At 35.6% G+C, this 27,742-nt stretch overlaps 2 protein-coding genes across 2 annotated transcripts in view; both read left to right on the top strand.

Moving 5' to 3' along the window:
• The first annotated feature begins 4,248 nt into the window (after positions 1 to 4,248).
• LOC110454044 (ankyrin repeat domain-containing protein 50-like) lies at positions 4,249 to 16,443 on the top strand. Its single transcript, XM_021503378.1, has 10 exons — positions 4,249 to 4,320; positions 5,407 to 6,009; positions 6,666 to 6,812; positions 7,324 to 7,446; positions 7,974 to 8,111; positions 9,238 to 9,363; positions 10,487 to 10,563; positions 11,006 to 11,132; positions 12,480 to 12,694; positions 15,390 to 16,443. Exons 1-10 carry the CDS (start codon positions 4,278 to 4,280, stop codon positions 15,954 to 15,956), a joined length of 2,166 nt encoding a protein of 721 aa, XP_021359053.1. The 5' UTR covers positions 4,249 to 4,277; the 3' UTR covers positions 15,957 to 16,443.
• A 3,924-nt stretch (positions 16,444 to 20,367) lies between these two features.
• Positions 20,368 to 27,742, top strand: part of LOC110454077 (protein HID1-like) — a 17,762-nt gene continuing 10,387 nt past the window's right edge. Inside the window, exons 1-8 of the mRNA XM_021503424.1 lie at positions 20,368 to 20,485; positions 22,079 to 22,292; positions 22,764 to 22,873; positions 23,578 to 23,622; positions 24,082 to 24,135; positions 24,620 to 24,788; positions 24,999 to 25,056; positions 27,011 to 27,363. Coding sequence (XP_021359099.1) covers positions 20,420 to 20,485; positions 22,079 to 22,292; positions 22,764 to 22,873; positions 23,578 to 23,622; positions 24,082 to 24,135; positions 24,620 to 24,788; positions 24,999 to 25,056; positions 27,011 to 27,363 — 1,069 coding nt within the window. The 5' untranslated portion in view covers positions 20,368 to 20,419. The remainder of the gene's footprint in view (positions 20,486 to 22,078; positions 22,293 to 22,763; positions 22,874 to 23,577; positions 23,623 to 24,081; positions 24,136 to 24,619; positions 24,789 to 24,998; positions 25,057 to 27,010; positions 27,364 to 27,742) is intronic.

The following is a 27,742-nucleotide window of genomic DNA, read 5'->3' as shown; positions in this document are numbered from 1 at the left end:
TATTCCGAGGGCGAATAGGTTATGCCGTTATTGTAATCAAAACCAGGTAGAGGACGAGTTCCATTTTGTTCTGATTTGTCCACTCTATGTTGACATTCGTAAAAAGTTCATTAAAAAGGATTTACTGGAGCCGCCCATCTTCATATAAACTTTCCAGCTGCTGGCTGTACATAACAGAAAAGAGCTGTGTAATTTAGGAAAATATCTGCAATCAAGTTGGTTAGAACGGTCTAGATTCCAACCTTAGGTTATTGTGTTTTTTATCACACTAACATTTGAGTACTTGTTTATTTCCAGGTTAACACATATTGTTTTGTCCATCCCCTGATCACTACATCACTGTATACAAATTGTATGCCCTTTTTTGTTTGTTTTTATAATTAACATACTCTTTGTTGAGCCCCGGTTATTAAGAAAATGTTGTCACCTCATCTGTTTTCCGATAGCCACAGTACACTTAGGTGAGGTAATTTTATAAGAGCTGTCCATCTTCCGATAATTTATTTATCTTGTACTTTATAATAATTTAAAGAATTATACTGTCCATTTATACATACGATGTACAAGATTATGCTTCATTCATGATGTTATAATTATTTGGTATTTCATAGCACTGATGTATCAATTATACGTTGCTTATATGCTTATGAGCCGTAAGGCTTCAAGTTGAATAAACAATACAGTACATGTTTACCCGACCAGGTAAGCCAATTTAGCTGTCCTTTGTCTGAGACTAAATGCAGTGTCCGATCTGGTAGTAACAGTTACTCCCGTTACGTAATCGAATTACGTAAAAAGTGAAAATGGTATACGATGGACATAGTCAATGCATAAGTTAATCTGACGACAATGGTTCAAACGAATGTCGACTTCAAAGAAAAAGCTTCGTGAATAGAACTTATTTAAATTGACACAAGTTAAGGAAAAACAATTTACACAAAAAAGTTACAGGATATTAATTATATTTATGTCACACGATGAATAAATTAAATGAAATATTGGTAGTTTAAAACCCGCCTAATAACGAATATAATGAGATATGAAATTAAAGTTCAAATTTAGCACTTTTATCATAACATTCTTTATGATACAAATATATATACTAGCCTCTCAAAAGAGATTTTCTCCTGTTTAGTAATTTTACATTAGAGTTTTCCTTGCCATTTTTTTCTTGTGAATGCCCAGCCAACTAAACTGCTAGGATCCTTACAAATGTAAATATTAGCTCAAAAACAAATCCTGTCTCCCGTATGTAGATTTTTTGTATCGTTGATGATTGGTAAAAATGTATTCACAGTATAATTTTTGCATCAATGACGCCATTTTTCCCAAGTCAAAGCTAAAGTAGATATATGTTCTTGTGCGTAACGTATATGATGGGCCAGTTGGCGCAGTGGATACAACGCGCTCGCCATCACCAAGATGGCCGGATTCAATCCTGGTCACCTGCCCGACCACGCGGGTTTTCTCCGGATACTCCATCTTCCTTCTACATGAAGAATTAAATCCTCGACGTGCTTCCGTCAGGGCACAAAAAGAATGATTGAGATAAGTTGGGAAAAAAACTGTTTGGTAATTGCTATAGAAAAAAGTGCATATTACATATTTGACGATAAGTGTAAGTAAGTGCATAGTCAGCAGAGTACAGTTGAAATAACTTGATCCTAAAAATAAAGGGCATGTGTCAGATAAACATGAATAGCGGATTTATCCTGCACAACACACCTACATATATATATATAGGTGTATATTTATAGTTTATATTTATAAACTACATTTTGAATTCTTTTTTTTTCGATTTTTTTCTTTCTTCAAAAAGTTATTTCCCCTGATTTGGGAATTGTGGAAACCATAGTTACCACATCAAAAAACGCCAAAAAATGCAAAAAAAACATGATATCTGTTCCATCCTGAAACACCGGATTGAATATAAAATTTTGTAACTGTCACCGAGGTTTGAAAGGTAATGATGCCAAACAAAATTAAACAGTTTCTGTCTGTAACTAAATATAAATCGGCACGCGTTGTGAAAAAAGTAATACGTTGCTGAAAAGGGGCGTTGAACTCGGGTTGGTTGTCTGGACAATTATTGTTGATTTCGACATAAATGAACTATGCATTTGCTCTTTTATGAGTGGTGATGCATACATAAATTATGTAAAGACTATAACCAAACTTTCAAAAATGTTAATTATTTCGTTCATATTTTCAACAAATGGAATTCAAAAGCTGATAAAATTTTAGACGATGAAAAATAAATGTACACGCTGACCTATTGGTTTAATGCGGCTCTTTTTGAAGATATCTCCCGGTAGAAATATTAACAGAACCTTGTTGATGAAGGATCTTCAGAAAATATCCGTATATTTACTTTTTGCGCCTGTGGCAAAAACTGAAATAAAAGCATCGACAGAGTCTGAGAGATAAATGCAACGGACATCAGTTCCAAGATTTTCCTGTTATTTTTCATCCTTCCAGAAATAACCGATGAAGGCCGATGGAGTGTGACATGTTTGTGACGTCATTTAAGCTTTCAGTTGACAAATAATGTCACAAAGGATAGAAAACGGGTGTAAATATAAGACTGACACGTAATGTCACAAAGGATAGAAAACGGGTATAAATATAAGACTGACAAGTAATGTCACAAAGGATAGAAAACGGGTGTAAATATAAGACTGACAAGGCGTAAAACATAAACAATGCTTGATGTTTGGGTGTAAAATCACAAAAGGCCATGAAACAGGAACCACGTCAAAGTCATACAAGGCATGCATCTGGGGACATTTCATCATAAACTGTATTCGATTCATAGTTATACATGTAGTCCTATAATTCTGACACGATCGTAATTTTAACAAATCTCGTATTAGCGCCTTATGAATATTTGTCTGCAATCCTGCTCAGAGTCATATACAGGGTTATATTATACAACACGGAAAAGACTGCAGCCCAATACTTAGATTTACTTTGTTATTGGCTTTGAAAAACCCCATTAATATATTGCAACTGTTCCTATTTCACTCGGTTTCTCCAAAATTGAGGTACATTTTCAATAATGAGCCAACAACAGGTAGTCTTATATATCGGTCAGGCATCTCCAGCGTTATATATACATCTCAAATCCGCGATAACTGACATTAGTAACGTTGCATAGGAAATGTAAATATATGGTTGTACAGACTAACAAAGCGAGAAACCGGCATATAAAGTTACAAAACGAAACAGTATTAATTCACATAAGGCATGATATAAAAGGTCATTTATGAAGTTGAACAAGGGGTGAATCAGTTATGTAAAGTCACATAAGGTGTGAACCAGCTGTGTAAAGCCACACAAGGCGTGACTAAGTTGTGTAAAGCTTCACAAGGCGTGAACGAGTTGTGCAAAGTCACACGAGGCGTGAAACAGTTGTGTTAAGTCAAATGAGGCGTGAAACAGTTGTGTTAAGTCTCACGAGGCGTGAAACAGTTGTGTCAAGTCACAAAAGGTGAGTTACGTGGTAGGGAGATAATAAAAAATCTAAAAATTTCCTCACTTTGATATACATATACTCACAGATTATCGTACATTGTTACATGTTGACATAACGACGTCCAGAGCACAATAATATAGTTGCATAGACAAATGAGGCTTCAGTGACGACAAAATAGATTGCTTTCAGTATTTTTGCTTTCAGTATTTTCTTGGCCCTAACTGTAGAGGGGGTAACAATCTGTTTACCTAAATATTGATTTTGATAGCTTTTTCGTTCTTTCTTCGATATAATCAAGTTGATTATTTCAAAAAAACAAAAATCTATTTTCATACATTTTTACATTTTCCACTGATTTTAATAAAGTCAATATTGCAATGCTATCAAAATAAAAGTTAGAATCCGATGACGAAAGACGGATGTTTGAATTTTCTCTCATAATGTTTTCCTTATTTTGTATTACATAGTTTTCAAAACATGAAACGTTAATCTCTTTACTAAATTTTTACTAAATAAAATATTAAACAAACTAAGTAAGTCTCATGCACGGTTAGGAAAAGTAATTTGTTGCATCTTGAAAACCGCTCAACGTAAAACATGTGAGAGATAAAAAGGCAATTATCTCATAGGATAAAGATGTTCGTTTTAAACAACCACTGCAGATTTCAGAAAAATCAATTGAAAACATGTAGAAATGCATAAAATATTGAGGGGAAAACCCGCTGGTGGCCTTCTTACATGGGACTATATGTTACACACCGTGAATATTTATATGGGAGGTAACTCTACTCACAAACTCGCAATGGCTGATGATGCTGGACTGGGCCTCCGCGATAAATCCCAAGGTATGGTCTTTTGTGCTTGCCGCTTATGCTATTTCAGTGTATATGTATATGAATTATCATTCCTAGTCAAGACCATTTGTTGGGGGTGGAGAAGGTAGAGCTAGTAGACTGTAGAGTTTGATAAATGCCCATTGATATTTTACCCGTGTCTGCAGCAGAATATGATCTAGGTCTTACACAATACTACATTGTGTATATAAACTCTCTTTCGATAGACGAAACATCTCTTATCGAATAGCGTATGCTAATTACAATTTCCTTACAATGGACATTCGTTGCACAGGTCTAGGTAAATGATACAAATCGCTTACTGAAGTTATGGCTTATTATATATATATTCCACACTAATGAATCGTATTGGAAGAGACCACTAATACTCGCACCCATAATATTGTACTGTACTGCTTAATAAGTACCGATTGCAGCACACAGGTATGACTTATCATGTTGCATGTAACAGTTATGAGTATATGGGTATGAAGTGTTGAGTGTTGGGTGTAACAACAATCAATACATTAGAAATGAGATGCAGTACACTGTCCAATGAAACAAGGAAATTCAATGTGAGAAAGGGAAGCATTAGCCTATTTCTCGGACTGAAATCATAAGTTTTCAGTTCTGATATCAGTTTAAAAAAATCGGCTTAAAGTTCAGTCTTAATTAAAAATCAAATATTTATTCCTGTTATCTGTACAGTATGGAAATTAAAGTATCCTAGAGGAAGGATCTGCTATATAATCTAACACACAAAATAACTTTGAAGGAAATACTAAGGAAAGATTTTGCAAACGTAAACAGAAAACCAAACACCTCTCCCAGACAGATGTTGGTTATATTTTCTCAGGGAGTGTATGGTGGGTATTCCTACCTCAGTCACTGAGGGTAATAACTTACTAGGACAATTTACCAAATTACATCCATGTAATTTATTAGATCATATTTACTGACCACAAGGATGGCTGCCAAAATGTAACATTATGTATCAGATTTTTTTTTTTAAAAAATCAATTGATAATTCTTGATACTTATTTGTTACAAATATTTAGAGACAGTAAATATGTACCACATGCATTTTGATTATTTCAGATAATACTAGATCAGGTTTTGAGAAAAGGGAAAAGAGAAGACGAATCAGAAAACTCCAAGATGCTATTTCTCAAAACCAGATCAACATTGTACAACAGATGATGGAGGAAGATTTCGATGTGGATTTCCAGTATCGTGGCCAGACAGCCTTGCAGTTGGCAGTAAAGGAGGGCTTATATGACATGTGTGTGCTTCTAATTATTAAAGGAGCTGATGTGAACAAGATAGACTCGGACATGAACAGTCTCCTCAATATAGCTTCATGGCGAGGATTTGATGACATAGTGGAATTGTTGATACAAAACAAAGCAGATGTTGACTCTCAGAATGACCTTGGATGCACACCACTTAATACATGTGCTTATAAAGGTCATGCATATATCTGTAGTCTTTTGTTAAAAGCTGGATCTGATTCTAACATACAGAACTCACATGGTCAAACTCCACTCCACACAGCAGCCAAACAAAGACATGTAGAGATCGTAGACTTGTTGAAGAGTTCTTCCTGTAACATGAACCCAGGAGATGAGAACAGGAAAACCCCAATGATATGGGCCGCTGATCTGGGGTTCACAGACATAGTAGAATCTCTTTTATCAGGAGGTATTATTCCTTTTTAGGTATTTTAATATTTCCATCATAAGTGTTTTTGTCTGTTTCTATTTGGGAATGATATTCAACACCATTCCCAATGTTTTTAAGGGGTTGAGAAGACCATGGGTAATATGAACCTTCAATATTTTAAAAAAATGGTCCAAACATTGAAAAAAATAAAGATTTTGCAGGATTCTTTCTAATTGTGCATATTTCTAGTATATTGTTATGTCATTTATATATACATCACATAGTAAAGAATAGATGTACATGTACTTAATTGTACTTGATTGTGCTATATGTATTTAAAATATTTTCAGTACATTGTAATATCATTTATGTATTTGTATTCACCATATATAAAAGAATAGATGAACATGTACTAAATGAACTTATGAATGCTATAGATATGTAAACATACTTAAAGTTAGACAAACATGAATACTATCAATTATTTTCTATACAGGGTAGGTAAAACACCCAAATTGTAACGAAAAAATACAGATGACAACAATTACAAAGTAATCACATAAATTGTGGAATTATTTCAGTACAGAAGGCAAAAAAAATCATATTTACCTGGATATGGCCACCTTTGAGGTAAAGTGGCATGACCTAGCCCTTAATATAGTGCTGTATTACTGACTCAAATCACAAAATTTTAGGTGCAGACCCTGACAAGCAGGATAACTTGGGAAGGACAGCTCTCTACTGTGCTGCCTCACAAGGTTATTTAGAGGTCACACAAGTACTCATCAAAAGAAAGGCCAACCTGAACCTCCAAACTACCAAAGGCTGCACACCCTTGTTAGGTATGTCGCTATCATTGTACATATACAATACATATACACTCTACACAGTTAAATCATCACTTAGGATTCAGGCTAATGTAACATCACATGCAGCTTGTTTCAAAGACAGTGGAACAGAAAAAGCTGCAAAATATCTTATAGATGGAACTGTTTTATTCATTGATAACAAATGTAAGTGTGGGGGTATATGTAGAAAAAATAATCCGGTGATGTCAACAACATTTTCAGGGGAGATAACTCAAACACATATGTGAAATTGCATGTAATGAGGATTTAGCATGTATCTGAAAACTTATCACTATTTTAAATTTCAAATAGACAAGAGTCTCACAGCCCTGGTATGATACTTCAGCCCATTGTTCTTATGATAGTCCTGTGATAGTAAACATACAATATCAGCATTTTCATTTAATTTCTGTAAGCAGATAATGTAGAATTTAAACTTAGCAATACCTAACTCCTTTTAACAGCATGTTGCTGGTGATTAAATTTTATACTTTTATTATAACAGATGCCATAGGAAGTTCTTGTTCAGGTTCCCTTGACATAGCCAGGCTGCTCATCAGTTCAGGGTGTGATGTGAATTTAGCAGATCGGCAGAGTCAGGCTCCCATACATGTTGCTGTCCGTCAGGGTAAGCTTGCTTTCTGGTGTCAGGAAAAACCCACTGCAGTCCATCAGGATAAATGTTGTGGTATTTGACTGATACATCCCTATTCATGTTGTCCTGGTAATTTAGTTTATTATAAACAAAAAATAGGATTGTTTCCTGTTTCTGCTTGAAAAAAATTAGGGTTGGTAGGTAGGCAAATTAAAAAAACACACCATTTTACTGTGCTTATATAGAGCAGTAGTTCTGGCTTTAACAAACTTCAGAGTAGGCATAAAACTCTAGGGTCGGTAGGGAAACCGGAAACACACATATAATTGTTTTTGCCTTACTCCTATGGCCAGACACGTGATTCCATTCAGCAATTTGTCAGCAGGGGTACAATGAAATTCACTGAACCCAGTATCATATGGATGTTGGTTCTGAGTCCCTCTCGTACAATCTGCTGACATTACTAATGTCCTAATTTGCAATGCTGTGCTATAGCTTTAATGCAAAATTGAAAATATTTTGCTGAAAGAAAAGTATTTTATTATTTTTGTAACTGGTAGTTTCCCAAATGTTTGGGTCTCCGACTGAGAATGCCTTGGCCTTGGTGAAGATTTTGGTGAGTGGGAAGTGTGATGTGAACCAGCCCGACAGTGAGGGATGGACGCCTCTCTACCAGGCAGCTTTAGCCGGTAACCAAGGTAATGCACCAGGCACCAATGGAACACCACATTGACATAATTAATATTAATAGTGATAGGAATTAGATAGTATCTTCTTAGCAAGTAATAGACAGTTGTTTTAAAATTTAGTGTATGGAGTCTGTGACTTGTTAAAGGGGCTGGTCGGGGAAAAAATTACAAAATAAATGGGTCTAAATCCGTTCTCTGGCCTTCCAAAAGTTATACCATGGCAATATGACGGTCAAGTTCTGCTTGCAATGTCCAGTTTTGACCACTGAAATCTCGGGGAAGCCCCAAGTAAATTTAGCGCAGATCTATTTATATATGTCACGTGGTTGTTTCGAAAGTGAGGCAGTGAAGATAACAACAATAGCACGCCGTCATGTGCCATGTCGGACTCAACTAGCGGACAAGACAGCAATGCTATACGTAAATAATTGTTTTCAAAGGTCATGTATGATGCAAGTGTAGTATTCCTACCTATATGTTGTTGTTATATATAACGGTATTGATATCTCGTGCCTATCATGACTTTTGCATGCATCTTTTTCTTTTGCCGCGATGTTTACATTTGGCCTTGTTGATGACGCGTGTGCAGTAAAATTACATCACTGATCTGGGTCAATTGAGAGTTTTAGACTGTCAGGTGACGATTTAGGATTTCTTTAATTTAATTATATTTTTTACTCTTAGGGAGTGAATTTCAGCAAAATTTGTATCGGTATATTTCATAAGAAGGTGTTTTAAACATGTGTATGCCATTTTAGCAAATATGACATTTTTTCCCCGACCAGCCCCTTTAAGCAGACAATTAAACTTTAAATTTTACACTATTTACGTTCACCTAAAAGTCAGTGTAAACACTGTGCACAATTTAGGATCAATTCAATATAAGTATTAAAGATGAGCACTATATATTATCAATTGAAATATTGGGAGCATCGTAAAGCATTTCATTATGTTTTGACATTGAATGAATGTTGAATACATGAATGAGATTAACTTATTGATTAAGATAGTTTTATATCACTGTGTTTGAACATAATATTTGAATTTTTAACATATTATACATTCTTTATATTTCCAAACTATTTTCAGTATCTTAAATAGAATATTTGTAATGTCTCAATATATCTCTTAACAGAAATCACCAAGATAATACTGGAAGGTCACGCTGATGTGAATATCCAAACAAAAAATGGAAACAGTGTCCTGCATGCCGGGGCGATGGGAAATAGTTCGGCAGTAGTAAACACGTTATTGTCAGCAGGTAAGTGTACCAGGCTGCTACACAAAACTTGGGTGATAACAGACAAACACAGTCTGAACTAATACCTCAGTCATAGCATGGAAAGTTTGGAGATTCCAAACCTGTCACTATTCATGAAATTAATAAGCATGAAAAGATAAACATAATCATGCTACCAGGATTGGTCCCAGGGTCAGCCATGCTACTAGATTTAGTCCTGGGTTAGCCATGTCCCTGGTGACTTAGTGTCTGGGTAAAAATAACATGGAAACTGTTGATATTGTGTTACTATCAAATTTGCTATGGCGCATCGATGGGACTAGGAAGTCAAGTGTCATAAAAAGAAGGTGCTGTCCTCCTTGGTATGGAGAGGTAGTGCCCAAAATTGGGAAATATTTGTACTATTACTATAATTACTATATACTATAATATATATCCAAGTGAGCAAAACAGGCTGTCTGGACCTCTTGTTTCAAATTTGCATTATGAAAACAAAACATATATATATCAGTGAAAATGCTGGTTTACACTTCAGAACTGTGAACATATTTCAAGAAATTTGTGTTAATTGCTTCAATTTTGCATCAGTAACTCTCAAATAGATGTTTAAGAAAACATGGTAATGCAGCTCTGCTTGAGTACAAACTGTAGAATAGTTGATACTTGGACCAGCACAGTAGACATTGATCAGTATAAACTTAGTTTTACTAACGCTCCTGATAATCTTAACATTTTACAATTACTGATAGATTTTGTTTGTCGTAAAACAGTAAATGTATTTGTCATGTGGGAATGGTATCATCTTCATAATATAATATAGTTTGACTATCCTGTCCCTGTCCTTAGGGTTACATTATCTGTGATGTGAAATACAAACAGAACTCAACAGTACTAGAAAAACAGAAATTTTCCTTTTGGGGACATTTTTTGTTATGTTGCTTTTACTAAATCGGTGCCGAGTGTATGAGTGCACACATGAGTTTATTGACATCCTGTGAACCAAATTAAGCTGCAGCATTGCCAACATGAAAAATTCTACGCAAGAAATATATTTTTGAGTCAAAATTTACTGGTAATTTAAAACTTCTGTACAGTACTGCTGACATACAGACTGTTAAGGGAAGATAACTCTTTTGTGTTACAGGTTCTGATGTGAACAAATCCAACTCGAATAATGAGCATGCCCTGTTTGCAGCAATCACTTGCAGAAGTAACATACAGGTAATGCATGCTTTTAAAACCTTTCAAAATTTCCGTGGGGAAAAACCCCCAAGACAGACTCTTAAGCATGTTAAACAAGTACTTACAATGGCCTGTATTAGGCAAAATAACTGAGTAAATATCATACCTGGTATTTAAGCTGTTCTATGCAACTAACTCAATGGTGCAAAATGAGTAGAACTGGCCGTCTTAGTTAACAAGGGGAGGGGGTAAACCATAGTGAGCCCCAATTCACAAGAAAGGGGATACACCTAAGTGAAATAGTTCATTTTGATTTCATACTTAAAGCAACTGTTTACTGATTGTTCCTTAATTATTTCACGAGACAAAACCTCTTCTTATAAACATATTATCCACCCTTGTTCTTCCACTTCTACATTTACATGTGCTTACCAGTACTTTTAGTGCTCCTATTTAGCTGTTTTATTTCTTATTTGTTCAGATTGTAAATGCCCTTATCAAATCTGGAAGTGACGTTGATTTGAAGGAGAAGAAGTTACACTGTTCTGTCCTTCATCAGGCTATCATACAGCACTACACAGAGGCAGCTTTACTTTTGATAGAGTCTGGTAAAGTATTGTCTGTTTAACTGTTTCTTCTCTTGATCTGATGTACAGTAAATGATGTTGTCTACAAACACACTTGTGGGTTCTCCCGGTATATCAAAGACATCTTTGTGTCTGCTGCTGTGACGTTGTTTTGTCTACAGCGATCAAGTTTCCCATAAGGTCCCATATTGGAAAGAGTTTCTTAGGTCCCCTAAATGGACCAGTGTCTGAAGTCCTCTACACGAAGTACTGTATACCGGAAAACTTTCACCCAGTCTAACTTTCACCCTACGCCAGTAAAATCTATATTCGCCCAGTGTTTCTTTGCCCTTTACAGTTCATCACTATGTTTTTAATGTTGCTTATTGTTCACTGTAATGATAAGTTTGCCCTCGACATGGAGGACAACAAAAGACAAAAGTTGTTCTTTAGCAAAAGCTTTGCTGTTATATTGTACCTTGTTGGGTCTCCTGGTATTCATTATAAATGATTGGCTGGAACCCATGTCTATGGATTAATAGTCCAGTGCTCCATTGATGGAGATAAAGGGAAATTCCTTATAACCAATTCAGTGACTAAATTGCTAGATGGATCACCACTATGACAAACATGTAAAGTCCAATTGCTATTTGTTGATAATGTGAATCATCCTTTCAAAGTCACAGTAAGAGATCAACAGTCTGTCAGATATGATAAAATCCAATTAATTTACAGACCTTAAATCCTGATATGAAGAAATAAAAATTCTATGAAAGTTCATAAATAGATGAAACATGGCTAGATGATGTGTTGCACACCGCTCTCAGATCAATGACGTCAAGGTCATGGCATGGGTAAAAAGATCAAATTATTTCAATGTTTTTGGAGCAATAATGTATATTGAATGGAATGTTTTGATAAAAGTTTATCAATTAGAGGATTCCTGGTTAAAAAGAGTTTTGTATACCAATCTTGGGTTCAAATACTCATGTCATCATAAGTGAGGTCAAAAGTCAGGTCATGCTAATTATTGGCCAATAACATTTGAATGACTCAACATGTTTTGGTGAAACTTCATAGATGGATGTGTTATGATAAATTATGTGTTAAAGTTCAAAATTGTTTCCAAGCAATGAAGTCTGAATGGCTGTACAATGTATTTCTTTTTATGAAATATCCCAAATGAGTGCACCTAGGCTAAATATATGTCATGGTAGACAGACAAGTACTACTGTGTAAAATTTCAGTGTAGTACTTTCTAATTAAAGTCTACAATAAAAAGTTTATTCTCTATACATGTATGGTGTGTACCAGATAGTACTGCTTTGTGGAAAGTCTTTCAAATGTTCATATATATTTTAAATGAAGGTATTTATTTCTGTGACACAGGGTGTAATATTAATGCTGTCACTGCCAAGCTGCAGACTCCTCTGTATACAGCTGCTGAGAAAGGCAATGAGACCGTGACAGAGAAGCTTATCAGCATGCCAAAGTGTCTGCTTAATGGCACCAAGCATTCAACAGTTCCCCTTCATGTCGCTGTCACCAACAACCACTCCAAGGTAGCCAAGATCCTCATCAAGGCTGGCTGTAACATCAACCAGGTGAGGAAAAGATACACTCAGTGTGTTATGGTCTAATCTGATTTGAGCGGTAAAATAGGCATAGCAGGGAGGAGGTAGGTTAAAGGAACAAGGAATTAAAGATAACGTGTTACGAAATTGAAGCGCTTTTCAATTGGATTTTTTCAATTGTATCACATATATGATGACTTCAGAACACATAGAAGGAAGATTTCTATACCACTGGTAAGGAAATTGAGTGTTTGGTAGGGAGAATTAAGGATTTGGTAGAGAGATCTCTTTCCCACTGGTAAGGAAATGGAGTGTTTGGTAGGGAGAGTTAAGGATTTGGTAGGGAGTTTGATATCCCACTGGTAAGGAGATTGAGTGTTTGGTAGGGAGAAGTAAGGATTTGGTAGGGAGATTTCTATCCCACTGGTAAGGAGATTGAGTGTTTGGTAGGGAGAAGTAAGGATTTGGTAGGGAGTTTGATATCCCACTGGTAAGGAGATTGAGTGTTTGGTAGGGAGATCTCTACCCCACTGGTAAGGAAATGGAGTGTTTGGTAGGGAGAATTAAGGAGTTGGTAGGGAGATTGATATACCTCAGGTAAGAAAATTGAGTGTTTGGCAGGGAGAATTAAGGATTTGGTAGGGAGATCTCTATCCCACTGGTATTAGGAAATTGAGTGTTTGGTAGGGAGAATTAAGGATTTGGTAGGGAGATTGATATACCTCAGGTAAGAAAATTGAGTGTTTGGTAGGGATATTTCTATACCACTGGTAAGGAAATTGTGTTTGGTTTTCATACAAGATTTCTTAACCTGAATCAGCAGAATGAATTTTCTTTTATATTGAACAATATTCATAAATTATCACTAGTTCTTATAATTTACAGTGGTCTTATAATCTGTAAACAGAAGAAACTTGCATATTGGTGTTAATAGACACTTTTTCCAGCAATTAAGGAATCTTCAACATCATGTTCAATTGTAGGGAGATTCTTCAGGAGGAGTTTTTAGGTCACTTGAGACAAAATCTCCCGGCGTCCGTCATCCGTCCGTAAACAATTTACATTTTCGACTTCTTCTCCAAAACCCCTGAACCAATTTCAATGAAATTTTGCAGAAACCTTCCATGGCCAAAGGTCAACAAAAATAGTGGCCGGTTTGGTCCCCAGCCCCTAGCTATAGGGGCCTGAGGGGCGGGCCAAAAAGGATCAAATTGACTGAAATTTCAAAAATCTTCTTCTCAAGACACAGATATGGTAGAATCAAATACTCTTCATAGATGGAAGGGTCTTAAGGTTTATGACCCTAGAGTCTCACGTTTACCCCCTGGGGAAGGAGGGGGGGGGGGGGGAAAATTTATTATGGTTTATAATGGCAAATGATACTTTGAATATTACATGTTAATAACTTGATTGGAATTATAACCCTGAGTTGACAGTTTGATACTTTGAAAATTTTGAGCCACCCCTACCCCCTAGGGCTGTAGGGTGGGGTCCAAAGGAGTCAGTGTGCTGAAATTTCTTCATTTTCCTTGTTTCGAATCAGAGGTGCTAGTTTCAAATACTTTTTAGTCTTAAATCTGTATGCTAGATATTGAATAAGATGGTTTTATTGTTTTTTGTCACTTTGAATAATATTTTTGTTCATGTTAAAAACAAAATCAACTCTCTGTATAAATATATCAGGTGACCGTTAAGGCCCATGGGCCTCTTGTTAAGTTTTGCTTATAAAAGATAGGGGACCTCCAAATAAAATAGGAGACATCAAATGTATTATATTTTATATTCATAAATTAGATCTTCAATGTATTATACAAAAATAAATTTTCATTCACAAATCTTTCTTAAAGTGAAATATCTAGTACTCCCTCAATCCTCAGTCCCTTCAGGTAGGGTGTAAGAATTGTACCTGCTGCCCCCATTGCTTTTTCCTAATATCTCCCTTGACACTGCCTCACTTTTGGCCTTTACTTGAGCGTTCGCCCCTGTGAGGAGGGCTTTGGGTTCTGTCCCCTGGCCGAGACATACTGTACCAGAGTCTGTAAAAATGGTAGTTTTTACTCCTGCTTATTAGTAATTTAGGAGTGGGACGACTGTTTCGCCCGTTGTCAGTATAATGTGACAGGGTTGGGGGTCCTGCTGGGTGTCTTTGGCAGTATGTTTCAGTGAGGTAACACTATAAATTTGGCATCAGTTCCGCACTATCACAAGGAGACAAACACAAACATATCGCAAGCTCCCAAAACACACATGCATGCATCTTGCACACAGGGGAGGCCATCCTTAAATAACCATAGCTGTTGATAGGATGTTAAACAATACTAAACCAAACCAAACCCTCAATCCTCAGTAAGTCCAATAACTTGCACATCCTGAATCACCGGCAAATCTACTTTTAAAACCCTACACTTGTACATCCCCAAAAATCAAAATAACTTCTAACTAAACTTCAAAATCAATAGTTTAAAATAAACTGCACATTATAAACATGTCTTGATCAATGAAGAAAGAGAGACTGGTTTTAAAACTTGAAATTTTAAGAATTTGTAGCTGGTTAAGGACAAACTAGTGTTGGCCCTCAGGACCCCCTTTTTTGCATATAATTTTTTGTCATTGACAGGGTAAAGAGTGCAGATATGTTATATAAAATGCAGATTAACTTGCTGAAAATAATAAGCTATCACAAAAAACGATTATTACTAATAAAAGTGGAATGGTTTATTTTCAGATGAATGAAAAGTGCATGACCCCAATCATGGCTGCCACTGAGGAGAACAATGAAGATGTTGCTATGGTGCTACTGAGGTATGGTTGTGACCTTAATGGACAAGCCAAGGTCAGCAAGGTGTTACCTTGCTGTATAGTGAGGGAAGACTTGCATCCACATTTTGACCTTGAACCTTTGTTTCTAGCCTTGACCCACAAGAATGTTAAACTTCTAATCACATATATGAAGTTTTACTTCAATATTCCGTACAAACTGATCAAGGTGCTGTCGGACATCCTGAGGACATCCAGGGACATGAACACACAGTATTCACCTGCTCAGAAAAAGACAATACTGGCTGTATTTGATCATACCATGAAGCATCCAAGAAAACTACAGGAAATCTCCAGAGCTATGATTAGAGAAAAGTTGGGGAGTAGACCAGAGGTCAAACTGAAAGGTCTGACACTAGCAAGCAAGTTAAAAGATTATGTTTTGATGTCGGATGTTTTAGGTGAGGAGGAGGAGGAAGAAGAGCCATCACAGGAAGAGAAAGAGAGAGGGAGGTTTGGTTTAGTGTTTGACTAGGTCAGTTAATGTAAAAGGTCATCCACTACATACCAGGTACCCTGTACAATGTAGACACTGCCAAGATCTTCAACTGATACGAGAATATGTGCAATTTTGTTGCTTACAGGTTAATTTTGTTTTTATTTATACCCTTATATTCTCATGTTTTTTGTTTGTTTAATACATGTATTTATGTTTTCACCAGGTTGAAACCTGTACCTTGTTGTAATGTTGTCATTCTTTACATTATTTATTACTGACCTTAAATGGCCTTTAATTATACTCAGCAGCTGGCGAGTAATACTTTCATATCTGCTAAAAATGTACAGGTTTCGCCATTTTTGCAGTTTTACAAGTCTTCCTGTATGCCCGAGCCATACTTTGGTGCATGTCCCTGTGCTAACAGCAGTGCAATACAGTTAATCCATCACTACCCAGTATTAGACCGTGTTGGCTTACATATATATTTGTTATTACCTGGTAGCTATTTGCGGTGAATTTGATGATTTTCCNATACTGTAGACTCAGGTGACCGTTTAGGCCCATGGGCCTCTTGTGTTTCTTGGTTTTGAATATGAATACATGCCTGTGTAGCTCTAAAGATGGTACAGTAAGTTGGTTTTTCACTCCTTTACTCCGTCCATCATAGATATAGATTGTAGTTGCTTTTGAGAAATTATTTATTCTAGACAACTGACATAGATACCATTGTTTATCACCAGACTTTTGTTGCTGTTTTCAGAGAAGATATGGAAACATGATGTAGNGTAGACTCAGGTGACCGTTTAGGCCCATGGGCCTCTTGTTTTGGTTCTGACCACTCCCAGGTAACAGGGTAGAAATTCTGTGTCTCCATCTAAACCTGATAGACTCTGTTAGTATGTTGTCGTAAGATTTATATGCAATTGTTGTAGTGCAATATTTTGAATTATTCTGTCTTTTTTTATACGCCCGTCAAATTTGACGGAAGTAATATGGTATGGGGTTGTCCGGCCGGCATAAATTTTTGTTTGTCCGGCAATCTCCTCCTACATTTTTTGACCGATCTCTTTGAAACTTGGTATACATTATAAGCATGATATGAAGTTGTGTCTCCCTTAAAAGAATTTTGATTCAACATTTTTTCCAAAAAGGTTATTGCCCTTTGTTCATTTCATTATTTGATTTTTTGTCCGGACATCTCCACCTACATTTTTTGACAGATTTCTTTGAAACTTGGCACGCTAAATAATAATGATATGTTGTTGTGTTTCCTTGAAAAGAATTTTGATTGAAATATTTTTGCAAAAGTTATTGCCCTTTGTTTATTTCAGTATTTGATTTTTGTCTGGCAATCTCCTCCTACATTTTTCAACGAATCTCTTTGAAACTTGGTATACATTATAATCATGATATAAAATTGTGTCTCCCTTAAAAGAATTTTGATTCAACGATTTTTGCAAAAGTCGTTGCCCTTTGTTCATTTCAGTATTTGATTTTTTGTCCGGAGATTTTCTCCTACATTTTTTATAGCATGTCAGCTAACCACTCTTAGAATGATGCAGATCTTCTTTCAATGTAAGAAAGTATTCCGTCTTTGCGTATTGCAGAGTTATCTTCTCTTGGGAGCAGGTATTGATTGTTACGTCATTGGTTTGTGTGAGAAAACTTTGTTTTCTCAAAAATTGATGACGTTACTCTCACAAACAAGTGACGTAACAATCAATACCTGCTCCCAAGAGAAGATAACTCAGCAATACGCAAAGACGGAATATAACACTATATGGCATTCGACGGGCGTATATTGTTCCGCCCGCGGTACTCTTGTTTATGTTATATGATGCATTATCTTTAACTTTGATGTTTGTTTTCTGGCTGCTCCTATTCATAGTGTTCAGAAATTCTGTCTTCATGAATGAGACCTCACAGTATGCTGTGAATTACATTTTCATGCAGATAGTCATGGATTGTTATTTCTGGTGAACCTTAATTAAAACATGAATTGTTATATTTGGTGGGTGAACCTTGATTCAATCATGAATTGTAATATCTGATGAACTTTGATTCAATCATGAATTGTTATATTTGGTGGAACTTAATTCAATCATGAATTGTAATATCTGATGAACCTTGATTCAATCATGAATTGAAATATCTAATGAACCTTGATTCAATCATGAATTGTAATATCTGATGAACCTTGATTCAATCATGAATTATTATATTTGGTGGAACTTGATTCAATCATGAATTATAATACATTTATCTGGTGAACTTGATTTAAACATGAATTTTAATATCTGGTGAGCCTTTATTCAAACATGAATTGTAAAATCCTTGAACCTTTATTCAATCATGAATTTTAATATCTGGTGAACCTTGATTTAAACATGAATTGTAATATCTGATGAACCTTGATTCAATCACGAATTGTAATATCTGATGAACCTTGATTCGACCATGAATTGTAAAATCCTTGAACCTTTATTCAATCATGAATTTTAATATCTGGTGAAGCTTTATTCAACCATGAATTGTTATATCTGGTGAACCTTGATTCAATCATGAATTATAATATCTGGTGAGCCTTGATTTAAACATGAATTGTAATATCTGGTGAACCTTGATTTAAACATGAATTGTAACATCTGGTGAACTTGATTTAAACATGAATTTTAATATCTGCTGAGCCTTTATTCAAACATGAATTTTAATATCTGGTGAGCCTTTATTCAAACATGAATTGTAACATCCTTGAACCTTTATTCTAACGTGAATTGTAATATCTGGTGAACCTTGATTTAAACATGAATTGTAATATCTGGTGAACCTTGATTCTAACCTTTATTTAAACATGAATTGTTATATGCATTATGATTAAACACATTTCAATACAACGGTTGGAATTAAGGTTCTTGTTACTTGTTCAGTTATAGAACATGGTGCTAATTTATTTAATTTAAAACAACAGCCGATCTTGTTACCTGTTCAGTATTGTTTCTGAACTGCAAGACATGCAGGTATCTTCAGAAATCTAATAAGACAGGCTCAATCATGTAAACAATTATAATGCAAGAGAAGTGTGGATTGAAAGATTAATATTGTGAAAGACATCTTTTTGAAGCACAGTACTAACTAGACAAGTAAGAACTGCCATGCCCCCTGATTGGTGCTTTTGATATCAATATATTACAAAACACTTTCAAAAGAAAATGGTATCTATGTCCCTAGGTGATATTTAGATGTGACAAAAAGGTCATATACAGTTGTATCCCTAAATTAAAATGTTTGACAATGATTTTACAATCAGATTTTCACATTTTATGATTTTTTTGTTAGCATAAGCAGATATAAAGGGAAAATTTCTCAAAGAGCAATGCGAAAATATGTAAGAGGTTTGTCAGGTGAGCATTAGACTGATTCAATGTGGAGTTTTGATGTTTATCATATATTTATAAAATGTGTATGAAAGGTGGACATTATAAATTATGATCATGTGCCAAATATTACCATTGTCAAATAAATATGTTGATTGAATCCACACATCCGTGTTTGTTCTCTTTGTCTTCTTTTTTATCGATTGTCTATTGGGAAACTTTCACCCAATTATTTTCGCTGTGTTAATTTAGCCTGTCACTTGTAATTACCATTTATGCTTTGCTGCAAGCTGATATTGAAAATTTCAAGCAACAACAACAAAAACTAAATTATGGAGAGGTTACTTATCTACAAAACCCTACAATGGGATTCTCTAGTGTTTTGCCTGCAACAGGATCTAGGAGAGGAATCCTTTAAGGTGACTGAAAAGAAACTGATTCAGTTTATAGTTACGCCATAGTATGGTAGCTACATGTAGTAGGTCAAATTCTACACCTGATTTAGCTTTTGAAAGCCATCGGACAAGAAACAGGAGCAAAGTTCAATGTCAAATGACACACCTCACCAATTTTCAAGTGAAAAGTTGTGTACAAGATATCTTTTGAACTCATGAACAAATGTAGCTCATGTTCAAGCAATAGTATGGTAACATTTAGTTTTACACCTGATTAGATTTTGGATTTTAGTGTCAAAGGTCAGGCTGGATCACTGTCAATCATTCTCTGATTGCTGTAGGGTATAATATATATCTATGAGAGCTCCCATTCACTTTGTTCTAATTTCCAGCATTCTCTTGGGTGCAAAGTTTGCAACAACCACAATTTAAATTTGATTTCACATACAGGCCGAGGACCTCTTGTTTACTTTAGTAAAAAGTGATAAATTTAAAAGTTATAATATTGATAAAGGTAGTAAAAGTCCTCTATTCATTATGTAAATTTTAAATTGAATTTGTATTTTTGAAGGGATTTTTTAACCTAATGTGATTTTTTTTATCAATTATTTGTGGTCTGCTACCTGATTGTATGTGGTGCATAGAGTGGTCTCCCTTAAACTAGCTCTCCTATGATAATAGTCAACAAAAAAACATCTGTGAATGAAGTGCCAACAAGGCGAAATAAGACATGGGAAATACAGATACAAAGCTTAATTTTCGCAAAGCTGTTATACAGTTAACAACAAAGACACAGGTTTGTATTTTACACGTTTCGTAAGATATTTTGAACTTGGAAGGCAAAATATAATCATCAGATGTTCGCTGTTTCAATATCAAGTGCGACATCGTTTCGGTTTATTGATTTTCTCCCACTCCTGTCGAGTTATCACAGTGGATTTACGCATTATCACTCGTTAATTGCACGTAAATACTCAGATACATGCTATATTTTGACGGTTAAAGACGTACACAAAATAATGTTTTATTCTAAATCTTGCAATTCTCATGATATATATATAAAAAAAAGAATCCAACACAACATGTCGAACAACATAATTTATGAGCTCGACAACATATTTTATTGATGTGCGTTACAAACGATGAATGTTGTCCCAATGAAAAATAAAAGAAATTATTGATAACAATTTCTGTATTTGTGTGTTAAAGTATTTGTTAAAATGACATATTTTGAGAAGGTGTTTGAGTTAAAATTATATAAATATTAATGTGATCATGATAACAAAATAACGTATATATGTAATGTCTTGCTGATATGAGGATTTGCCCCTCATATGTAAGATTTCCCTGTTTACTGTGCAGTATAGGGATAAAAAATATGACCTAATTTACAGAGAGAAGCTTGAATGAAAACACGTAAACCACCTTTTATCAAATGTCACCATGAAAAGTTTCTTTCTGGAAACGCACATGTTCCCATATTTAGTATAATAATGAACATTATTGCACAACAATTTGAATTGTCACATCCAGTTTCTTGTAAAGTTGACAACACATAAGCCTACTACATATTTACTCAAACCAATAGCTAACAATTCAGTCAGGAAAATACATGCAAGAGCATTCTAGAAAAAGAACAGGGTCAGTCTGGTGGCGAAGTGGATAACCCACTTGCCTTTCACCAAGGCTGCCAGAGTTCAATTCTCAAATGGAACATGAAAGGAATTGGTACATCTGCCAGACCATGTGGGTTTTCTCCAGGTACTCTGGTGGTTTCCTCCCACATTAAGACCTGCCATGTGGGCCAACAAGAGTGGTATAAGTTGAATAACTTGTTTCATAATTGTTGTAAAAGAAATAAAGTTTATAGATTCACTTATGTGAGATTTCACTTGAATCAAATTACCAAGGGATTACAGTGTTACATAATGCACAGAACTGTCATATACCTAGTGATATAAAGACGGCCTCCTATGGACCTAAACATGTCAGCACTGTGAATATAGTCAAGGAAATACAATTTTGAACAGGATCCAGTGGTGTTGTTGATCATCCTGTCTTCTGAGTTGACCTGCCACCATTAGAACTATATAAATACCATTAGGTATCCACCCCTCGATCACTAACGCCATATTGGAATTGACCCCATTGCAGGAAGGTTGTTGGTTCTGACCAGATGTAATGATGATGAGGTTGTATGTATGATTTACAATTAAAAGTCAGGTTGTACTCTAAACCCTTTTGTTTGCAAAACCAGATTCATTAAATTTGAAAAACAATCATTCAATTAAGAAATACCATTTACCATATTTTGACGCCTTTTTCCAACTTTAGCACCCCTAGAATGACGAGCATAATTAGCAGCTCTGTTGACATTTTTGTTCTGTAGCCAATAGAGGCCAGTGATGAGGCGTTCTGGGAACAGTTTTGGTCTGAAAGTGTGACATGTGTCCAGGATGTTTTCACACTGATTCCTGCAGCAGAGATTCGAGCACTGAGAGAAGAGTCTCCATCAAATCTTGCGACACTATGCTACAAGGCAGTGGAAAAGCTTGTGTCTGCTGCAGACTGTGGTTGTCCTTCCCAGCGAGAACAGCAGACAGGTAAGATGCATTGTATTTCACAGCTTTTGGCAGTTTCAAATAGTTAACCGAATTATGTACATTATTTAATACCTGAGAGATAGTTTAATTTCATAATCTGAGTTTATATAAGTGACCAAAGACTGTCTGAAAATAAAAATAAATGCCAATGTTTAAAATACACTTCAGTCTAGAACTCAAGATGAACTATCTTTTCTTAATAGCTATGACATTTTTCAATAAGAATATCCAAGAATAAGTTGCACCAAATTGCTCAAATAATTTTGTTTGTAGAGAAAAAATAGTTTTTTTTAAGGTGCACATGTTCATTAGATTATTAATAAAGATATATAAGATATGCCAAATGTGTGTGCAGTAGGTTCAACTGAATTGTTCAACATATAAACACATACTGTTAAAGCATTGACAAAGACAAAGATTTGGTAGGTGTTGACATGTAGATACAGAACATTATGTTGATGTATGTTGCAGTGTTAAACTGTGTGAGACTGCTGACCAGAGTTCTACCCTACATATTTGAGGACCCTGACTGGAGAGGGTTTTTCTGGTCTACCCTTCCTGGCCAGTCAGAGGAAACAGAGGTCAGTACTCCGTAAAAGATGCTAGTTAACCAACATAGGGAAAGCTTGTCAGCACTTTTTTGTTTGTCATGTTAATTGTAAACTATCAAACCAGTCATGTGTAATCCAGAACCAGTACACCAGACCTTATACTAGATCCCCATTATAGTTTTTCTATGTATATTGGATCCTGTGTAATCTAAAGTTTTTTTTCTAATCAAAACATTGAGTAAAACCTCATTTAATGCCCCACATTCCGTTTGCCACCCTAACCCCTGCACACCTCCAACATATTTCAAGGTCCCTTTTTCCCTTACTCTTAAGAATTCCCTTATATTTTCCCCTCAATGCACCAAACTCCAGATCTTATAATGCCAACATTTCTCTGGACAAATGGTGGCAGTATAAAACGATTTTACTGTATTTCACTGTAACACTCGGTACCAGGGACATGATATACTGTAACACTCAGTACCAGGGACATGATAAACTGTAACACTCAGTACCAGGGACATGATAAACTGTAACACTCGGTACCAGGGACATGACATACTGTAACACTCAGTACCAGGGACATGATATACTGTAACACACAGTACCAGGGACATGATATGCTGTAACACTCGGTACCAGGGACATGTTATACTGTAACACACAGTTTATACAAGTATCACTAACTGTACCAATGTATATGTACCTTTGATATCATGTACATATTGTTTCAGAATGAAAGTCCACCATTGGCGCAATCCCTGATCAATGCCATATCAGTAAGTAATGCTATCTGATCAGTAAAATCTCCGTAATTATTCTTATCCGGCTGTCAGGGATTTTCCTATACTTTATTTACTATGGGTAATGGGTAGTGTTCCCAGTTGGAATAATATTAAACATCAATGTAATAAGATATCTGTATAACATGCTTATTTATGTAAGATACGTGGTATGTGTATAAAAAATTGTATGTATTAACACAGCTGTTAAACATGTTATCTCATTGAAAGCTGTAGTTATTGTAAAATGTTGGGGCCCAACTCTAATTTCAGCAAGTGATTAAATTGGTTATGCATAAGAATATGAGACATTTCTGTTTACGAAAAATTGGGATACCTTTCAATTATTTTTTTCTCATATTTTGATACAAAAATGGGATAAAGGGACCACTGGGTATCTGATTGTTGTGCTGTATAATAGTGTTTTATTTAAGCTATGTAACAACTGTATTTTAGGACCTGCTATTCTGCCCAGATTTCACAGTAGCATCCAGTAGGAAGACAGGACCTGTAAGTATTTACTAGTGAAATTATATTTTATCATTAAAATTGTTTATTCTTAGGATTGTGATAAATATCTTCCTTTTCGATAAAATTAATTAAAATTAAATTAGAAATAAGACCTGTTGTTTATATGTGTTATGATACTTGTAAAAATGTTATGTTGATATATACTCTATATACCTGTTAGTTAAAACCAAAGTACTCAGATCATAGTATTGCCGTTCTATGCAGTACCTGTATTGGCGTAGGAATATGATATCACGGTTTTGACCAGTCGCAGCACCTCCCAGGTCTTATTACACATGTATAATACTATATTTATGACATGGCCGTATGGGTAAAATGGGTCAGTTATATGTGATAAACCAAAATAAACCACCAAGAGAGAAACTTTCTTTTTTCAGCATAAATATAAGGATTGAAATAAAAAAAATAACTTTGTTGTAAAGCCTTTAATAAATTTTACTATACCTGTATATACCTGATACAGGATAACCCTGAAGACATGCACACTATAGACAGTTGTGAGTACATCTGGGAGGCTGGTGTCGGCTTTGCTCACTCTCCCACCAGGAACCAGTACTACGACCAGAACCGATGTGAGATTATCAAACTTCTACTCACCTGCTTCTCCGAGACCATGTACCTCCCTCCTGTTGGTAAGTACACTTTATTCAAAAATGAACAATTATAGATACAAATAGAATATAGAGAAAATCTGAAATTAGAAGAAAAAAAATCTTTAACGTTTGTTGGGATTATTAACAGAATATAAATATTAGACAGGTTTGGGATCATGTTGGTATTTGTACCAAAAGTTGACTGTTTCTTGTTTTCACAATATAATTCTGAGATGGCCTGTTTTACAGCTGATGCTCACAGTCATCCGAATCAGTGGATCCAATACTTCTCCTCCACAGAAAACAGGTAGGTACTGAATCCAGTGTCTCAATGGCAGGGTTTTATGTTAGGACATGTATGTGGGTGGTTTACCAGCGGTTAGTCATTTTTGTCTTAAAACTTTGTTTGTGATGTATGGGTTGGTTTATTGGTTATAAACTTTGTTTGTGATGTATGGGGTGGTTTACTGGTTATAAACTTTGTTTGTGATGTTTGGGGTGGTTTACTGGTAATAAACGTTGTTTGTGATGTATGGGGTGGTTTACTGGTATTAAACGCTGCTTGTGATGTATGGGGTGGTTTACTGGTATTAAACGCTGCTTGTGATGTATGGGGTGGTTTACTGGTATTAAACGCTGCTTGTGATGTATGGGGTGGTTTACTGGTATTAAACGCTGCTTGTGATGTATGGGGTGGTTTACTGGTTAAAAACTTTGTTTGTGAGGTATGGGATGGTTTACTGGTTATAAACTTAGTTTGTGATGTATGGGGTGGTTTACTGGTTATACACTTTGTTTGTGATGTATGGGGTGGTTTACTGGTATTAAACGCTGCTTGTGATGTATGGGGTGGTTTACTGGTATTAAACGCTGCTTGTGATGTATGGGGTGGTTTACTTGTTATAAACTTTGTTTGTGATGTTTGGGGTGGTTTACTGGTTATACACTTTGTTTGTGATGTATGGGGGTGGTTTACTGGTTATAAACTTAGTTTGTGATGTATGGGGTGGTTTCCTGGTTATAAACTTTGTTTGTGATGCATGGGGTGGTTTACTGGTTACAAACTTTGTTTGTGATGTATGGGGTGGTTTACTGGTATTAAACGTTGTTTGTGATGTATGGGGTGGTTTACTGGTTATAAACTTTGTTTGTGATGTATGGGGAAGTATATTGGTTATAAACTTTGTTTGGGATGTATGGGGTGGTTTACTTGTTATAAACTTTGTTTGTGATGCATGGGGTGGTTTACTGGTTACAAACTTTGTGATGTATGGGGTGGTTTACTGGTTATAAACTTTGTTTGTGATGTTTGGGGTGGTTTACTGGTAATAAACGTTGTTTGTGATGTATGGGGTGGTTTACTGGTTATAAACTTTGTTTGTGATGTATGGGGTGGTTTACTGGTTATAAACTTTGTTTGTGATGTATGGGGTGGTTTACTGGTTATAAACTTTGTTTGTGATGTATGGGGTGGTTTACTGGTTATAAACTTTGTTTGTGATGTATGGGGTGGTTTACTGGTTATAAACTTTGTTTGTGATGTATGGGGTGGTTTACTGGTTATAAACTTTGTTTGTGATGTATGGGGTGGTTTACTGGTTATAAACTTTGTTTGTGATGTATGGGGTGGTTTACTGGTTATAAACTTTGTTTGTGATGTATGGGGTGGTTTACTGGTTATAAACTTTGTTTGTGATGTATGGGGTGGTTTACTGGTTATAAACTTTGTTTGTGATGTATGGGGTGGTTTACTGGTTATAAACTTTGTTTGTGATGTATGGGGTGGTTTACTGGTTATAAACTTTGTTTGTGATGTATGGGGTGGTTTACTGGTTATAAACTTTGTTTGTGATGTATGGGGTGGTTTACTGGTTATAAACTTTGTTTGTGATGTATGGGGTGGTTTACTGGTTATAAACTTTGTTTGTGATGTATGGGGTGGTTTACTGGTTATAAACTTTGTTTGTGATGTATGGGGTGGTTTACTGGTTATAAACTTTGTTTGTGATGTATGGGGTGGTTAACTGGTTACAAACTTTGTTTGTGATGTATGGGGTTGTTTACTGTTAGCTTACGGGTAGTAAGTATGTAATTTCTGTCTGTATATAAACTTTGTTTGTAATTATGTACAAGAGGGTTATTTATACTTTGGTTACGTCTAACTTTGTTTGTGTTGATGTTTGGGTAGTTCAATCTCTGTAAACCATGTTTGTGTTGATGTTTGGGTAGTTCAATCTCTGTAAACCATGTTTGTGTTGCAGACATGCCCTGCCACTCTTTACCTCACTCCTGAACATTGTGTGCGCCTATGACCCGGTAGGGTATGGTGTACCCTACAACCACCTCATGTTTAACGACTCGAGTGAACCACTGGTGGAGGGCGCTTTACAGGTGCTTTGTGTGACGTTAGAGAATGATTCCTCCTCGCAGCAGAATGTGTCTGTGGATGGGACGTCTGGGGGTACCGCCATGGAACAGCAGAGTGATGTAAGACATTTTCATATGAAGGAAATTCAAAGACTAATCAAACAGCCTTTTTTCACTCAAAATCTCACATATGTCTCTCACACACACCTATTTATTCAACTTCTTGATGTTCCCTCACTGTATATTATCCATTAAAAAATCAATTCATATAAGCCAATTTTTTTAGATTGATTACTTTTATTTCAATAGAATCAATTTTAGTCTTTGACCTAAATTGTTATCAAGTTGACTGAAGTTAACAGCTGTAGAATTTATGTGAAATATTAGATGTTTGGAAATAGATATCCACACTGGTGTGAAATTCTGACCTGACAGAATATAGGTATTACACTGTTGTGAAATTCTGACCTGACAGAATATAGGTATTACACTGGTGTAAAATTCTGACCTGACAGCATATAGGTATTACACTAGTGTGAAATTCTGGCCTGACAGAATATAGGTATTACACTGGTGTGAAATTCTGGCCTGACAGAATATAGGTATTACACTGGTGTGAAATTCTG

Source organism: Mizuhopecten yessoensis, unplaced genomic scaffold, assembly GCF_002113885.1.
Source record: "Mizuhopecten yessoensis strain PY_sf001 unplaced genomic scaffold, ASM211388v2 scaffold897, whole genome shotgun sequence".
Taxonomy (NCBI): Eukaryota; Metazoa; Mollusca; class Bivalvia; order Pectinida; family Pectinidae; genus Mizuhopecten; species Mizuhopecten yessoensis.
The sequence above is the reverse complement of the archived record's forward strand: the minus strand, read 5'-3'. Positions and strand labels throughout refer to the sequence as shown.

Excerpts from the sequence above, each read along its gene's own strand:
- LOC110454044 (XM_021503378.1), top strand. The coding sequence starts at position 4,278 with ATGGCTGATGATGCTGGACTGGGCCTCCGCGATAAATCCCAAG. Across the intron at positions 8,112-9,237 it reads AGCTTTAGCCGGTAACCAAG|AAATCACCAAGATAATACTG; the intron begins GTAATGCACCAG and ends ATCTCTTAACAG. Across the intron at positions 10,564-11,005 it reads CTTGCAGAAGTAACATACAG|ATTGTAAATGCCCTTATCAA; the intron begins GTAATGCATGCT and ends TTATTTGTTCAG.